Source organism: Acomys minous (assembly GCF_964271855.1).
Source record: "Acomys minous genome assembly, chromosome: 15".
NCBI lineage: Eukaryota > Metazoa > Chordata > Mammalia > Rodentia > Muridae > Acomys > Acomys minous.
In genome coordinates, this window is record NC_140497.1 from 75310656 (window position 1) to 75329181 (window position 18526).

The 18526-nt window shown below is 45.2% G+C and overlaps 1 protein-coding gene across 2 annotated transcripts; it reads left to right on the forward strand.

Annotated features, from left to right (window-relative positions):
* The first annotated feature begins 9392 nt into the window (after positions 1-9392).
* CXCL13 (C-X-C motif chemokine ligand 13) lies at positions 9393-14663 on the forward strand. Of its 2 annotated transcripts, none has more exons than XM_084759257.1 (4): positions 9393-9509; positions 11239-11371; positions 13502-13582; positions 13835-14663. In XM_084759257.1, the coding sequence occupies exons 1-4, from the start codon at positions 9449-9451 to the stop codon at positions 13881-13883; spliced, it is 324 nt and encodes a 107-aa protein (XP_084615383.1). In that variant the 5' UTR covers positions 9393-9448; the 3' UTR covers positions 13884-14663. The 2 variants fall into 2 exon arrangements, with proteins under 2 accessions (XP_084615383.1, XP_084615384.1); XM_084759258.1 differs by having other exon boundaries at positions 13855-14663.
* The last annotated feature ends 3863 nt before the right edge of the window (positions 14664-18526 follow it).

Below are 18526 nucleotides of genomic sequence, written 5' to 3' on the forward strand. Positions count from 1 at the left end.
TTTTCTTTTTTTTTTTGGTCTAGTGTGTGAGCCAAGGTTTGTTGAAGTTGCCCTCTCACTTCAAAGAAGTGAATGGTGGGGGAAATTCACAGAGACAATTTATGGGAAGTTTAGACTCCAATCAATTCAGTTTGTGGAAGATTTATTCCATGTATGTGTGTGTGTGTGTGTATGTATGTATGCACACATGCACATATATGGGTATTTGCATGTGCACATGCATGGCATGTGGAGACCAGAGGTTGATTTCAGGTTTCTTCCGTGATCATTGTCCGTCTTTCTGAGACAGCTTATGCTTGCACATTCCTTTCTAGAAATTACTTTCTAAAATTGCATAAGTCATAGAAGTTCAGCCAAGCAAGGCACAATATCAAAGTATTGCTGATACTCTTATCTCTTTAAAGCCTAAAGAGCAGGTTTCTGTGCTCACAAATTCCTTTTCTGCTCCATGCTTAAAGCTGAGTAGCTAAGGCAAGGCCTACTGAGGTAACATAGCCTTTGGATCATCCTCCTGTGTGGGCGTTCCACACACTGGGCTCTTCAATGCAGGGTCGGGATGACAGTACAGATTCAGTTGGCCTTGATACCCACATGCGTCAGGCTCTGGCGGAGGGCAGGCAATGCTGGCTACCATGAGTAGAAAAGCAACCACCAGACCATTACCATTTGACCCATCGATTCCATTTTCATGTAATATAGCCAGAAGAAAAGGTGTCTGCATGCCATGTCCACTAAAGCGTTGTTCCCAAGAACGAAGTCACAGAACCAACCTAAGTGTGTCTCAGATCTGGGAAAGGCTCAAGAAAACACACACACTGGGATGCCTGCCACTCAGCCAAGGGAAGGAGAAAACCCTGCCATTTGCTACTGGCAAATGTACTAAATGAAGCAACTCCGGGAAGTCAAATATCGTACATCTTCACTTACACTTGAAATCTTGAAAAGTCGAGCTCCTAGGTGGTAGTCACCAGAGTACAGGGAATAGAAGGAACAGAAAGATGGTGACTGAAAGGTTCAATGCTGCAGTGAGACAGGAGGAACGAATGACCATACTGAGTCAATCTCATGTGGACCTATGACATCCTTCTACACTTGGTAATTACATCTAATGACAATTTTCCACTATACAATTTAAAACGATAACAGAAATTCACTGGGAGACCAATGGAAGACTCCTGGACTCCATGGGGAAGCTGCCAAAGCAGAGGAAGCCGTAAGTGTCCAGACAGCAGGACCAAGCTAAGAGCATGCCACAGGTGGAGTCCGCTGAAGGGATGGATTTGTCTGTGGTGTGTGCTAGCCATCCTTGGACTGGTACCCTTGAGGTCCAGGGCCTTTTCAGAATCCACAGTGACAGCGAACCTCACCATTGCTCAGGGCTCAGAGATCTCCAGAGCAAAGCATTTGGATCCTGGACAGCTAAACATACATTGTGGTGTTATTTTTATTAGCTGGGATTTAAAGAGGGAGAGATTCCAAGTGGCTATTGATTAATAATCAATACAGTTTTAATGGGATCTTTCTCTTCAGTCTCCACCATGGTCTGAGGCTCAGCTCTTCCAGAATTCTCTTAGATTTCAGTGGTTTGGGAAACTCTTGTCTATTCTTCTAAGCTGCAAGGAAAGAAACTCTTGCCTAGCGATTTGTGAAAACCGAAAGTCTGCTCTATTTCCTCAATTGCAGCTGTAATGAGTCACTTGATAATAAGACGAAACTCTCAGTTCCAATTATATATGCCCAGAGCCAACTAAGCTTCAGGCAGTGTGCTCCGCTTGATTTACAGCAAGGAGGGACAGTGGTCATCTCTTCACACCATCCCCCTCTGCGTGCCCTCTTACGGGATTCCTCACAAAGCCCGACATTTGTGATGAGATGCTGAGATGAATGTATGGATGTTCCCTTGAGACCCAACTCTCCAGGGCAGAGCTGACCCGACCCGTCGTCCTCTTGGCTTTGAGGAAATTGGTCCCAGGAATGAAAGTTAATAGAAACGCATAAAGGGAAACGGTGACGAAACAGAAAACCACCTTAAATTTAAAAACAATCCTTTACAAAGGACTTGCCCACACACTAAACGTCTTGGAGCAACCCTGCATGAGCATCCTGACATTAGTCTATTTTTAAGATGAGAATATTTGGAGCTCAGAGCTTAAATGGTTAATTTAAGAAGCTTGAGCTCCCAAATCTGGGTCTCCTAATTCCCATGAAAGCCCTCCTGTGTAGAAGGATCCAAACCATACGTCAGCACCATTACTAGTTGGACAAAAAGTCCCACAATCAGCCAGTAGAGAGAAGACATGGATTTGCACTACCCCTGTGATGATGGTAGAGAGAGAGCTGCTTGGATGGGGGGACTGGGGGCGGTGGCTTGGGGGGGGGTGCACTTTTGGCTTGGGGTTGGTGCACTTTCTGCTTTTGGAGATGGTCCCAGAGGGTCATGCTGCTGTTGGATGTTCTGGCATTCTACTGAAAGTCATGGCCACGAAAAGCAAGTCTATTCTGCCCCGAGAAGCAGCAGCTACCTCTTACTAGCAATGGCAGGACACACACATGCATGGGCCTGCAGTGGAAGGAGCCTGTCTTAGGACTCACAAGGGCTGGGGTGAGGCAGGCAGATGTGTCTTCGGGTTATAGCAGTGATTCAAGGCAAAAAGGAGAGAGACGGCTTAGGCAACTGGCTCTGAGGACACAGAGACTCAGCTTTTCTCCTACCCTGGAAACCTGAATCAGTGCATTTCCTCCAGATGCTGTGATCCTGGAGCGAGGCCCTGGCGGTCCCACTTCCCCAGAATATAAGATCTGTACAACACTAGCTCGCCTCCGCAAAGAGAAAGAGCAACAAAAATGCTGAGACAATGGGTTTATCGGGGATGCACTTTATCAGCTTTCATAGCAGTGTTAACAGCGTCAGCATAGCTCAAACCCTGCTCCTGCCTTTTGGCTTACTAAACACAGCCCAGCCCAGCTAGGGTTCTTGCTCAGATGAATAGTAAGGTACAGCGTTAAACTGTTCATGTTGCAGACCCCAGAAGCAACAGTCTGGCTCTGTTCATAGGCCACTGGGCTGACCCACTACCATGCAGGCACCGGCTGGGATGGTTAACACGAATCTCTTCCCAATGCCACATGTAGTGGCTTGGACTTGGTAGCTTGAACTCGGCCGCGGTGGGGGTATTTACGTCATGGAAATACACAAAGGCCGCAAGTCAGTATCTTAATTTCCACAAAGTTGGTTATAAAACAATTGCTCGTGTGTCCTGTTCCCTCTCTAAACAGTCCCTTTGCATGTCATGGAGGCAGCAAGGAGGTCTGTGGAAATCACCCTTAATTTCTCTTCTCAAATGTAGCGTGGCTTTGAGTTCACTCACTACTAAGACCTCTCACTCTGTAATCAAGAAAGCAAGCAATATGGGAAAATTCAACACCTTGACTTACCCTCCGTGGAAGAAATCCTATTTTGTGCTTTTAATCTCAGAGCCAGGATGTGTTGAGAAAGAAAGAAAGAAAGGGACAGTTAACCTGGAGAGAAGTAAGCACAGTGGAGCTCCTTTAAGAACGTTAGCTCTCAGAGACCAAGAGAGGCTTCCTAGAAGATGGAGTCCAGGTGACTTTTGAGATTTTTAACACGTGGGTAAATAAATGGTGCTACCATTAGTTGGAACTGGGAATACTAGGGTGAATCAAGCCATGAGGAAGCTAAGCTTGGTTCTGAGTATGATTGGTAGGGTATCTAAGAAAGATCTGGAAGAAATGGCTAGAAGTAAGCAGCTGCGTAAATAGATAGCAGCCTGCCCGACATCCTTAAATATAAGCTTGAAGGTCGGGGCAGAACATGCTCGCCTAGGGAGAAAACAGACAACGAGAAGAGCCTGATGGCTGCTTAGACGTAAGAAAAACAGGGAAAGTAGTGTGAGACAGGGATTAGCTGAGGGTAACACGCGAACAGAGGGATGTGGCAAAACCCTTGCAGGCTAGGGAAGGCTGCTCTTCTGTGCGTATGCCCTGGGGACCCAGCCTAGGGCTGCCTGCTTTCTAAAGCCAGTTTTCTGCTCACGAACTATACAGTCAGGGCCCTTGTAGGGGATGCATTTTTCTGAGAAATGAAAGCGCTGACTCCGATTTATAATGTCCAGGACTCCATTCCGAGTAATAAGCCTGATGTGCCAGGTGAAGACTGCACATGATACTATCATGTGTATATATATTACAGACTCCAGATAGGAGGGACCGGATGAATACTGCAGTGGTGTTCGCTGCTCTGTGCCTTAAAAGCCCAAGCAAAATTGCTCAATCGTCGATCACTTTGACACTGGTATACGGTAGCCTCTTCGTATTCAGAAAGCTTTTTAGTCACAGAAGGTTTCAAACCAGCTGCTGCGGAGGCCAAAGGCGACCACCCGCCAGAGAACTGACGTGCAACCTCAGGGTGAAGGAACTGGATTTGGCCCAGACTTTGTTGGATTGTTTCAGATTTTTAGGGTTTTTCCTTCACTCTCTGATGAACATTTTGGCCCTAATGAAAAAGTCTCGACCCTCGTGGTGTTGTTTTTAAACGCAACAAACAAGATTTTCAAATTGCTTTCGAATATTACACCCCTCAGTCCTCTTGTTAGCGCAAGCCGGAGCACTCTTTACCTGAGACCAGAACGTAGCCTCCCTGCAAACTGCTTTTGTAAGAAACGCTGCCACCTAGCAGTCGCCGGGGGAATCACAACTTCAGTAAGCGTCTGCTTTGTGCGGGATTCCATGCACAGTGCTTTTGAATGACACTTGAAATGTGGAGTTAATTACTTTTTACAAGTGACTTCCCCACAGGGAGAGGCCTTGAGATAATCGAATGGCAAGCAATAGGTTTTGTGAAGCATCTCACTCGAGGAGAAAACGACGGCCAATGTCTGTGCATGTGTCCAGATATCCCCAACAGATCACATTAAATATGGGTAGTCCTTTGTGCCTCGTTTGTAACTCAACAGAGTTGTCTAAAACCAAATGGAAGTACAGAACATGACAACATAAAAAACGAACACTTCCTTTGAGGAGCCGTAGTACATTTAAAACAAATACAAGTTTCTGCAGGTCGTCTTCTGGGGGGGAAATGGGGTGTGATGGGTTCTTCTCAAAGGGGGACAGCTCTTTTGACAAGAGAGCTTCCACAGTCTCGAAGGGGTCCAGTAAGAACCTAAGTGACATTTTAACTCCTGTCAGAAGTGACTCACCGTCTACAGCGCAGCCATTTCATCATATATTTTTTATATTTGTGCTTTCACAAAGGTGATACAAAGGTGAAAAACAAAATCTCCCCGGAGATTTGGAAGCACGTTCTAAATACTATGGTCCAGTTCACCTGACCCTCTGGGAGATGTAGCTGGTCCCAGTTCAGTTGTGACTGTCACAGAAACACTGGCGTGGAGACGTTAACGGGAAGTAAGTGCTGGTGTTAGGGTAAAAGCCCAGACAGCTGGCCAACAGGGCCTCAGCCCGAAGCTGCATGCAAAGCTTTGCTATCTTTCCGAAAGATGAGTGGACGCAAATAGATGGCATATGTTTAGCAGATAGGACATTTGTTCAAAGGAGAAAGTCAGTTTCTGTTTCTTAGCTAAGTTGAGTGAAACGGGGGTAGGGGGGGTGGGGGGGGTGGGAGGGGGCGCCCGGCGGGGCCAACGGGGGGGGGGGGGGGACAAAAACATTTTCAAATGCATCACAGTGACATTTGCCTCCAGTTTTTATAAGGTGCTTTTAAAAAGTTTAAAGGAGTTTTCATCATGTCATTCATTTAAAACTCTAGCACGGATCCTCTGCTCAGCACTTGCTGACTTTGCACGCTGGCAGATGCTGTCCCAGCAACGCACGCCGCCTTCTGATTTCAGTGCGTTCCATTTTCAGTAACTTCACAGGCCATCCTGCCTGCTGCCGCTGCTCGGCATTTAGGACAATGCACACAGCACATTGCCCACTCTTTGTCGCTGGGACATCTGAGCATTACACCGAAGAGACAGTTTATACCAATACACGCTGAAGGTGGTTCAGATATGCTTAGGATCCCGCTGAAACATTGGCCACAGCAGCACACCCTGCAGTTTATGGCTCACTATGCCTTGTCTGTCAGGCTTTCAAATGTGTTCAACTTCCTGGGCATCTTGTTAAGAGCTAGGATCTGGAGGTTTGCTTGTTTTCTTTTGTTGTGGTGGTGGAGGTGATCCTAGGGGCTCGGCGTCTCATGTATGGCAGGCAGCCACAGCCTCTGGGCTATATCTCTAGTCTGTTTGTTTGTTTACCTTCAGTTATTTTAAAATTGAGTTCTATTTTCTTTGCCCAGGCAGGTCTGGAATTCAATTTGACCCCCTAGACCAGCCTTGAAATGTCGATCCTCCTGCCATGGGCTCCTGAGTTGCTGAGATTACAGGCCTGTCAGTCAGCACATCTTTTTAAACCGGTTCCTATGTGAAAGTCATAGTGCCAGTTTGTGGACTACAAGTTAAGGTGCAAGGTGTAAAAGCTCCCAGTTTTAATGAGTCTAGAGAAGGAATCTACTTTATTACGAAGTCAAAGAGAAAGCTTTCCCCTTAATTTTCCAATTTCCCCCACATTTTTGATGCATATGTGTTTTCAAACAAAGACATCCACAAAGCAGTTTTTAAAAATAAAGTCCTTTAGGCTGCTCAGATAGTTCAGCAAGTACAAGCTCTTGCTGCCAAGCCTGACCAACTGGGTTCAATCCTTGGGACCTACATGGCAGGAAAGAATCAATTCCTGCAAGTTGTGCCAGGGTACACACATATCTCCACACGAGCAACACACACACACACACACACACACACACACACACACACACACACACACCCCACTGTTTAAAAAATTACAAAAGAAAGCATTTTCATTTGGTCCTATCAGCTCAAATTTCTTGTTCCTGGGCTTCTAAGACTTTGGAATACATCTTCCTGCTCTAAGTAGCATTAGAGACTCCGACTTCTGGAACCATCTGGAACCATCTGGCTACCAGAACTACCCAAGCACTAATCTCATCTTGAGGCAGAAAGGATAGCACACACTAAGGACAGAATTCTGAGTGTGAAGGGACTAAAAATCAGACTCAGGATTTCTCTGGAATTACCTGTCAAGCCTGGTGGCTCTATTTTAATAAAAGATATTAGGTTTTTGAGGAAGCTTAAAGAGAAAGGAGGCAGAAAGGGGACTGGAAAACACTCTTCCAGGGAAAGGGGCGTGTGAGAGAGTAAGGAAGACACTTGGAGTTCATAGAAGGGTTGGGAGATGGGAAGTGGGCTGCAGCTCCAGGGGGCTATGGGCGAGCCTACACTTTCTCCCTTCTTGTATTGTCTGCTCTTTGGGGTGAGGCTATCTTGGGAGACAGTTTGACCCACTGATAGTGGTCTGAGCAGGGCCAGCTGTAAGTTCATAAGAATACTTTTTACAAATGAGGTGTTCTACCCAAAGCCAGGTTGAAAATCTCCTGGATTTACTCAAAGCTCTCTTTCAGGCACCTTTTCCTCACCCTTTTCTTGTGATTGTCACATCACTCTTTTTTTTTTTTTTTTTTTTTTTTTTGCTGTGCCACAGGGATATTTCTGTCTCTTAAGAGGCACCTGCAGTAGGCGCCTTCCTCGGAGCTGGCTGGTGTGTGGCCACAGGCTTTATCACACCAGTGTTGCAGCCCAGTCCTCCCTTCTCCCTCTTGTGTCATCTTAGGAGTTATTCTGGATAAATTTCTTAGCCCAAACTCCGTCTTCACATCAGTCTCACGGGAAAAGCAGTGGCCCACAGTGATTTAAAAAGGTTTGGCGCACCACAATATGGAGGTGTTCAGAATTATTTCATTCTGCAATAGCAAATGAAAGCAGCACAGAATGAGCGAACTATTAAAGAATTTATCGCCACACACTCATAGGGAAGTGTGGGCTGGGAACATAGTTGAATGATAGAGAACTATGTTCAAGGCCCTGGATCACTCAATTCCCAGTACTGGAGGAGGGGGAGGAGGAGGAGGCGGAGGAGGAGGAAGGGGGAGGAGAAGGAGAAGGAGGAAGGGAGGAGGAGAGGGAGGAGGAGAAGAAAAAGACAGGAGGAGGAGAAGAACAAGAAGAAGACAGGAGGAGGAGGAGGAGGAGATCTTTCTAATGGCTAGAACTGTCAGATAGGACAGATGGTTTAGACTATCTCATGATTAAGTCTTCTATAGTTACAGACATTGATGCAGAGAAGGTGTCCCCACCAACATACACACTGGAACACTGAAGGCACTGAACGTTCACAACAGTGATTGTTTCATAGCACCAAACTGTTCAGGAAATCCCTCCAGAAAACTAAACTTTGTTTCTTAGTGGTCCAACACATGTGATACATCTACATTTATCCATGGTAGCTCAATGTCGCGCGAGACCAGACTGGCCACTACACACCAAATTTATTATTATTTAAACCAAACAACCCATAGTGAACTGGATAAGGCTATAGGCTAGTTGTTTCCTCGGTGGCGTCAAAACCAAACTTGACAGATGCCTAAGTTAAACCCAGAACAAGGCCCCACAGATGGTGCTCTAGTCACCACTGACACATGGTGCTCAGCTTACCAACTCTCAAGTGCAACCACAGAGATGCTCAAAGATGTTCATCTCAAAAAGCCTTTCCCTCCCTCCTTTCATCACGGCACAGGTACACCAAGGACCCAACGCACACTTTCCCCTTTCAAGATTTCCATCGGATGTAAGCATTATCTCAGACAGCAAAGTGAGGAGGTGAAGTGTGGTAGAAAAATCTACTGCACACAACCTGCTTGAGCATCTGTACGTGAAGAAGTGTCTGTCAGGTGTACAAATATGTACTGAGTAGCTACTGAGAGTGAGCGGGGCCAGAATGGAGCGATGTAGAGGCCCCTAGTGTCACAGAGCTCACATCCGAATGTATGGAAGAACTGGACTATGAGAAGCCATCAAGGCTACAGTCAGTGACAGCACTCCTAGAGTGGACCTTACTGGCCTGCTCAGGGGTTCTGAGGTAGGCTGTTTACCTAGCCTATTCGAGAACCTGGGTTTGATCTCTAGCACTAAAACAGAGAGTACTTGAGGGTCTCCAAACTGTTATCATTCTCCTTTTTTTTTCCTACCCTCAAATCTCAGCAGCATCCCTGACATTTTTTAAAAAAAAATCTGCATTTTCAAGAAATGTTTTGTTATATTAACAGTACTCTAAGGCAAATTCATCAATTTTGCAAGATGAATTTCTTTCTTTCTTTCTTTCTTCCTTTCTTTCTTTCTTTCTTTTTGTAAAGGCTAGCTCAGCAATATTTGGGGGATTTGAGAACTGACAGTGCAGCTGACCTACCGGAGACAGAGGCAGTGGGAGGGCCCTCACTGGCATAAATAAATAGGAGTCTAGAGCTGGGAAGCCACAGCTTGGACTCAGAGCTGAAGGTTGAACTCCACCTCCAGGCAGAATGAGGTTCAGCACCGCAGCCCTGCTTCTGCTTCTGGCCAGCTGCCTCTCTCCAGGCCACGGTGAGCGCTTTCCCTTCTGATTTCTCTAGCCTTTGAGGAGAGGTGGGTCCTCTCTGTTTCTCCATCAATCAAAACAGGGGAGGAAGTCTTACCAAAGGGGGAAATGCTCAGTTGCTCCTAGGTTTTTCTTAAAGTGTCAGATTCCTGGGGATTTAACTCTTTAAAAATGGAAGCTTTCACAGTGTTAAGATTTTTTATTCCTAGAAGAGGAGAGCCTGGACGGTGAGTGTTCACGTGACTTTATGTATAGCGTGTGCATCACTAGGCTGTCAGCTCAGGCCTCTGTGCAGAAGCCTCTCTGGATGACTTTTCTTTGCTCTGACTCTCAATGCCGCTTCTCTTCTCCAAACCTTGGGCTTCTGCGTCCACCCCAGCGCAGCTGCACATGGTAAGGGCCCAACACTAAGTGCATCAGAGGCGAGAAGCTGACGCCCAGCCTGAGTGTGAGTCTTGTCTCTGTGTGAATAGATAAACACCTACAGGAAGTGGCAAGATGCCTCTACAACCTACAGCCGGAGAGGTAGACGTGTGGGCAGAGAGAAACACTAGGGCTTACAGGATAAACAATCAATTACTCTTATGAAACCCCCTCCCCCCACCCCCCCCCCCCCCCGTTTCTTACTCTTCATATAACGTTTTCACCCTTTAAAACTCTTATTTCTCTCCTCTTCCAGGAAGCTTCCCTGCTGCTGGTGGCAAAGTCAGCCCTCAGAGATGCTCAGTTCTCAGTATCAATATAGAGTCTGTGTGTAACAGCTCCATGGCATTCTAATTATTGTTCCTTTGTTCAGCCCTTGGAACTTTGAACTCCTTGGGAACTGGACACTTTTACTTATAAAAAGGATTTGATAAACAACTTTTGTTTGTTTGTTTGTTTGTTTGTTTGTTTTGGGAGACAAGGTCTCATTAAGTGACTTTGGCCTTAATAAAATTCATCCTTTCTCAGGCTCCCAAAAGCTTGGATTACCCAGCATCAATTTCTTAAAAACAAACAAACAAACAAACAAACAAACCCTTAGATTTTGTGAAAATGCATGAGCTGAATTACCAATAAAGTGTTTATAACCAGTAAGTATTATGGTTGAAAACAGTCTTGAATTTTTAAAAAAGATTTATTTCTTTATTATGGATAGAAATCTTGTTATAGATGGTTGTGAGCCAACATGTGGTTGCTGGGAATTGAACTCATGACCTTTGGGAAGAGCGGTCAGTGCTCCTAACCTCTGAGCCATCTCTCCAGCCAGTCTTCAATTTTTATTATTGGTTTTCCTTTGGTAATAATTTATGACTAAGATAGAGGACCAAGATATTAAACCTAAATGAAGACGTAGCCTCTGTGTGTTTTCTTAGAGAAGTGGGGAAGGCGGGTGGACGGGCTGAGAGAAAGGACTCAGGGGGAGATGCTAGCTGTCTCCCGAAATCTCTGGCAGGATCCAGCCTTCTGCTGCACAGAGATGAGTTGATTTCACAGGACACTAGTTGTAACAAAGTAGCATGTCCATCGATGTAACCATTGTGAAGAGCTAAGTACATTTCAATTAAGGTTTTGGTAGAAAACATTTGAAAGAGCTCAGGGCAAAAACAGAAACACAGTAACTAAAGGCATATGCAGCTCCAAGTGCTGGCTTGAAGTGTTTGCCTCTTCAAATGCGCTATAGAAGATGAATAATTCAGTTCTGTTTCCAGGTTGCATGTCCAAGGGTTGAACTGCCTGGTTGTGTGTTTACAGGTATCCTGGAGGCCCATTACACCAACTTAAAGTGTAGGTGTTCCAGAGTGACCTCAAGCTTTGTCAGCCCAAGCCTCATAGAGCGGATCCAAGTTACACCCCCTGGGAACGGCTGCCCAAAGAATGAAGTCGTGTAAGATGCAGGAAAAAAAATTTTTTTTACATAATTTCTCTCTTCTAGTGAAAATCAGATGGAATATATTGTAACCAGCAAAGTAGTATTCGTAGCAGGAATCTCAGAGATCAGCTTGATGATGCTAAGTATCAGAAATTAATAACAAAAACTCATAATATTTAAGCACTTTTTTTTTTTTGGCAATCCGAAACTGGTTTACCTTTGCTCACTCATTTTATTTCTCTAGCTGCTCCACTGAGGTCTTTCTGTGGTGGTCACAGAGGCTGAAACTGGTTAAGTTAACTTAGGAAGGCTTCGAGAGGCTAACGTGCCTGCCATACCTGTAGCCAGGGGCCATCGAGGCTGTACCTCATCTACACAAGCCCTGGAAGGAAGCTTACGTAGAGCCTCTTCCTCAGGGCTGGAGCCTCTTCCCACAGCCACCCTTTGCCCTCCCTCTTCCTTCTTCTTTTCCTTCCCCTCCTCCATCTCCGTGGACAGTGCTATGGAGGAGACCCAGGACCTTACAGAGAGTAGACCAGCTTTCTCCAACTAAGCCACCACCCTCAGTCCCCGAGACCTTCCTCAGGCTTTGGGAAATCTCTAAGCAGCTATGTTTGTTTGTCCCATTTTAAAACAAATGCTTTGTACCTGGGTTCAGATGTGTTTGACTTGCAAAGTAGAAATGCAAGTTATCAAAAAAAAATACATAATTCTCCCCCATGCTGGAGTTATACTTTTGCCAACGACTTCACCAATGAGCATTCTAATTCTACCGTAATTACGTCCCCCCAACTCCCCAGTGATGTCTCACCATGGGGTCTACTGGCCAGAGAAGAGAACTCTGACCTTCTGGCTACATCTCTTGTTCCTTGACTCAAGGCTCTTGCCTCTCAAACAAGGGAAGTAACATGTCCTAATTGTCTCTGCTTTCCTAACATCAATTGCTTTGAAATAGTCGAAGTTTCACTGTACATCTTCTTGTAAAATTCGGCAGTTTTGAACAGCATATTTGAACAGATATAGAAATGGAAGCTGCAAGTTATAGTGAGAAACACATACTAGTCAGGGGTGAAAAATTCCAAGTGGCATAAACTTGTTTTGCCACTATGATTCCAAAACCTAACTGGCAGACACTGCCTTGAGGGAGCCATGTTCTTGCTCCATGGTTTAATCTCATAGATCAAGAAGTTGTATTTTGGTTGAGGTCATACAAGTTAGTAGGTACAGTCTCCTGGTTTTCTATTGCTTGGGAGACCTTCTTTTCCATTGCAGGGAAAAACCTTAATGAAACTATTCAGGTCATAACTCCTGGAAAGTGGTTGCTAAAATGTGGGTCCTGGAGTCAGACCTTTCCAGAAATCCAAGTAACCCTATGGCATGGTATACTTGCTGTACAATCTTGGACATGTTGTTTGAGCTGAGATTCAAGCTCATCATCGGAAGGTGAGAAGGTAGTAGTTGTTTTAGCACAGGACCTTTTCAGGATGAATTGAGATGACCGTGTGGCTCATTATGCTTCATATATGGCACACAGTGAGTACAACACTTGACAAATGTCAGCCATTAACTATGAGTGTTGGCTCTGCTGTTGACTAATTTCTTAGATCAGGAAAATATTTGCCGAGTGGTGGCTTGGAGAAATGTTACTGAGACAAACCGACTTTGAAACTTCTTCCATATTAAAATAGATTCAATTTTTTTTTCAGATAAAATGTTTTTCAAGACAGTATTTTAAGGACAAGTCTGTTTTGTTCACCTTAGCTCAGTGGAAAAAAATCACATTTGAACATTTGAGCGATACTGGAATATAACTTTAGAAGTGACACAACTTTGGAGTCAGCTATTTGGCCCTTCTCCAGCTCATGTAAAGATAATCAACAGGACACAGCCACTTATGACCCATGAGAGTGGGTCAACTTTGGATTCCACAACTCCCACACGTCGGTTCACAAACGGTGGTAGTCTTCTTGTTCCTTGGGCCTCACACCATAAATCTCTTATTCCAGATTCAAAACCTCCTGCTCAAATGTCACTCTTCTAGGAACAATTATTTTCATAACTAACTCTCTTCATTATTTAAAAAAAAATACAAGGTGGACCAAAATGTACCACTGTTTCATTTTATTTTTGTTTATTTCTCCCCAGGATCTGGACCAAGAGTAAGAAAGTCCTATGCATGAATCCTCATGCTAAGTGGTTACAAAGAATCCTAAAATTCCTGCGGAGGTAAGTTAAGCATACTAAGAGCTTGCAGCCAAGTCGGGGGCTATTTTACAGTGAGGAAAAGTGTGTAGGACGAATGCCTGTCTTGCTGTTATCATATTTTATAATTAGCTAGACCAGGATCTACTCATTCCAGCAGCTCAGTAAATTGAAGCAAGTGTGCACAACAGCCATTGTTTGATGTCACCAAAGGAAACCTGTAGTTTCGTGTGGGCATTCATCTGAGGGTGGCCTCTTTTTGTTTTTAATTCACAGCATGTCTTCAACTCCCCCAGCTCCAGTGAGTAAGAGAAGAGCTGCCTGAAGCCACTGGCCCTCAGAGGACACCTGCACCCGCCTCCCCCCTTTTTTTTATCCCTGCTCTGCTTTTTACTTATGTTCTTAGTAGAAGAATTTCCAAGAAAGTACCTTCCCTCTGCAAACAAACAGGGCTGTAGGTTAAAAAAAGCAACCCTGCAGGAGCTGAGAGGGGGGACACTCAAGCTCCTTGGCGACACGTGACCTACGTTCTTGGTCCTCCGTGAGGCGTATTAGAAGATGACTGTGACAACACACCTGGCAGGCATTTGGCGAAAGACCTGCTGTTTGACGTTCAACTGTCCTGGATTGTAACATGAAAACTTCCACGTCAAATCTGACCCTGTAGCTTTGTCCTAGCAAGAGATTTATGGGATGTGCTTCAATTGTGTTACACCCTTGAGAAAAGCAGGTGAGCAGAATAGTCTGCAGAAGTTTCCTGGGAAGCTGACGCAGTGCCAGCCTGGTGTGATGCAGAGCAGGTCTCCTTTAGTGAAAAGCCCCACGGGCGGGGGGGGGGGGGGAGGATAGAATAGTCCTTCTACTTTGAAAGGTTTCTTGTATACGATTTATTGTCTTGGATTAAAACCAGTAACATGGAAAGATCCTCAGTTTAAAATTCCAGGCTCTTCAGCAGTATACAGATGTACCCCCGCTTTGTGCCGTGACCCTGATGATCTTTTCTTTTATTATTTACATCTTCCACACAGACAAAAACACCAGTCTCTTGCAGCAAATTCTTTAATGTTTCCTATTCATCTAATGCCGTTCAATAAACTTAATCAAATATTTTGCTTATGACTGGCTCGTTTTTTTTTTTAACAGAAGATTTTCTCACATTGAGATGTTCTTCAGCTGTTTCCCAGGAGACAGGAGGTTTCAATCATGTTCCTATTTTTTTTCTTCTGCGTATCAGAGCCCTCCACGGATGACCTCGAATTATGTCAGGCACAAGAGCCATTATATAGTGGGAAAGATTTGGCTCCGAGGTCTCTTTCCCCAACCACAATAAATGAGATTTCCTCGATACTTTAAACTCTAACTCAAACCCATTTTTACTGTCTGTTTACATGGATCCCCGAGTCTCCAAAGTTTCACTTGACAAAGTGTTGTATCGAGTTGACAAGTGGAGGACTTAAATGCCATTCTTTCCCACCAGCGTACTGAGGTCACAGCCTCACGCTGCCTCTTGGCATTCTTCAGCCACTTTGTGGTCTGTTCCCACCACAGCTGGCTCCCTCTTTCCTTTAATCTCTACTTGTTTCTCATTTGTTAGCAGGGGTGGGCTGTGTGGCTTTGTATGGGCTTGTGCACATGCTCCTGTGTGAGAGTGTGCATGTGTGAGTAGACAGAGGTCAACCGCCAATTCTGTTCTTCAGGTGTCAGCCATCTTAATTTTCCACACAGCGTTTCTCTTTCTCTCTGAACAGGGAGAGCACCAACAAGGCTTGGCTGGCTGTGATGAACCTGCCTCTGTTTCCCCAGGAGAGGGAGTGTGTGGGTTCTGGGGGATCTGAACTTGGGTCTCCATGATTGCAGGTCTAGTGCTTTACTCACTGAGCTCTTTCCCCAATTCTCTTTAGGGTTTTTTGTGGTTGTTGTTGGAGGCTTTGTTTTGTTTTGGGCAGGATCTCATTCTGTAGACTGGGCTAGCCTGAAACTCACTATGTACCCCAGGCTTGCCTTAATGGAACAGTCTTCCTGTCTCAGGCATCTAGGGAGCACAGGTGTGAGGCACAATGCTTGGCTTTCTCCTTTTATTTTTATTAAATGTTTTGGGAAGGAATAAAAGCTACCTACGAACATCATATTCTCTGTCATCTATTACTTAACATTTTAGTACACGTATGCAAAGGGAATATACAGTGTCATCAAAATCCTACAATCAGCATCTTTTATACCTCAACATTTAGATATCGGACGGAAGTTAGGCTTCAATTTTATTATGGCACATTGCTCAACAGGTATTCAGGAGCCTCAGACGATCGACGCTGCCATTTCTCACAAGGCAGCTGTTTTTACCCATCCTGCTATAGCTGGCAGAGGTGAGGTGCAGTAGTGGGCACCAGGAACCAGTCTGCTAACACTGCTTTATGGGAGGCGGGTATCAGTAAAACTGAAGCAAAGAGGTGGTTCGTGCCTTCATTTATGTAGCTAGTAAAAAACAAACCAGAATTTGAACCCTGGGTCACCTGACTCCTAAGTGAACTCTTAGGAGTTCCTCATCATTTCATTAGACTCAAAATGCACGCTTTGACCTCTTTGTGTGACCAGTGTAGAGTGAGAGCATCTGTATGTGTTGTTTTGATGAATGTTCTGTCTCCATCACATCTTCCTCATATATAAGCCTTTCCTGTGCTCCCATAAATCACCCATTTCATTTAAAAAAAAAACCTTCTTTCAATAAAGACAGGAGAGTAACACATCTTTTTCTTCTTTCTCACCCTTAGTTATAGATCATCTCCTTTAAACAACATTGTTACAAAGTCCCCAAATCACTTACATAGTTGCTGCTTAGGTGGGTCCTTTCCCACGAGGCCTTCCTTATCCATGGCTGCCCTTTCCCCTGGACAGTGAGTTTGCTGACTTTGCCTTGCTCTGGCTCACGCAGAAATTCTTTTCTGTTCAAGCCAAGAATCCCCGCTCTAGCCTAGCTGGGGCATCTGAGATTCTGGGAAGCTCTTCAGGCCTCATAGATAGGGTGCCTGAGGCTCTGGGGGCCATCTCAGGCTGCATAGATGGGGCACCTGAGGCTCTGGGAGGGAAGCGCCTCAGGCTGTACAGTCAGCAACACTGAGCTGTGCTCCCTGCTGCTGGTGACATGGTTGTCAATCATGGTCACATACTGTGTGTGTGTTTTTTTTAATGAATATTTTCATCAGGAAATGACAAATGCTTCAGGCAGTAGATGAACTTACCTCGATGTGAACCTCATGCAGTGTATACAGGATCAAAACACAACACATGGCTCCCTCCAGATATGTACATTTTTTAAGCTTCCATTTAAACAGCTAAAGATAAAAAACTGCGTATGAGAGAGAGGTAGGAGCACTCTCTCTGCGTTAACAGAAGGATGGAGAACACATCAGTGCCATGGCGGGGGTGGGGGGGAGGGGGTTGGGGGTGGGCGGGGGGAGGGTGGGCTGCTACAGAATGATGGAACCCGAAGGCTGGGGAACCGGGCATGGTGGCGCGCGCCTTTAATCCCAGCACTCTGGAGGCAGAGGCAGGTGCATTGCTGTGAGTTCGAGGCCAGCCTGGTCTACTAAATGAGTCCAGGACAGCCAAGGCTACACAGAGAAACCCTGTCTTGGGGGAAAAAAAGGGCAGGGGAGAAAAATGAGACAAGTGAGAGCTCTAAACTGTTTTTCTAGCACCCTGGCACCCAGTCCTCAGAGGTCACAGTAACTTTAAGAGTACTCAGCAGACTTAGAACCAGGATTAAGTCATATTTAGCTGCAAAAGACTTGCTGTTGAACTAACTAATAGAGGATTTGAAGAAAGGTTTGGAAGGGAAGAGTTGTAAACTGCTAAGACCGGATTTAGGTATCACGGCTACATGCGTACACTCATGAACACACGCACACTCGCCAATTAATTACAACTCATCATAAATAGGGTTGAAGGGGGAAAATAAAAGGTGATGCTTAGCAAGTCAAAAACTGTTGGCTCTGGGAGGCTGAGCAAAGGACTCAGAGGCCTGACTGCACAATGACGTCCTAGCTGCAGAACACAGAAACCTGAAACAGACCGAGTGACACTTGGACCCTCCACCTCAAGAGCTCCGGGAGGAGAGAATTCTCCTGCTCCGTCGGAAGGACGCAGCCAGCCTCACCTTGAAACTGCTGTGTGGGCTCCCTTCTCTTGTCATCCATGTTCCTGAACTTTCTTTTAGCTCTGAGGGACCCATCTCAGTCCCCCCAACTCTATGGAAAGTCTGGCGCGTATTCCAGGATTCTCTTTCTCTGGAGTAGAGGAGCCAGAGCTCTAGATCTGTGGCTGTGAATAAACACCTGAGAAAATCTGCCTCCCCACTAGGCCACAATGATGCTGATAACTCTTGAAAAATATTGTTCAGCCACTCTGTCACATGAGAGTCATCTGGGGGCTTGGTTTTCTCCTGTGTCACGTTAATCAAATCATAGTCACTTACAGTCACTAAGCGTCCAGTCCAGTGAGTATAATGGAAACAGCCCCACCACTTTCCTGTTCCTACAGTTTGGCTTTTCCAGGATGTCATATAAACGGAAGCATACCATACCTTCAGTCTTCTGCCTGACTTATTTTTCCTTCATATACTGGTTGGGAGACACATCGTGTTGTTGAATGGATTGCCAGTTCTGTCCTTGTTGTTGCTATTATCGCACTGAATAGACATACCACAACTGGGTTATCCCTCCACCGGTTGGCAGATGGTTAAGTTGCTTTCTGTTTGGCCTGTGATTGAATGAGACTGCTGAGCAAACACATGCACAAGTCTTTGTACAAACACATTGCTGTTTCTCTCTGGTAAAAAAGAGAAGCTTGCTCTCTGCTAAGCCCTTGGGAGTGGACTTTCTGCATCATGTGGGGTATGTGCATTTAACTTTATACCAATCAGTTATACTGCTCTCAGTGATCAGTGCTCCAGTGTACAGCCTTACGAAACAT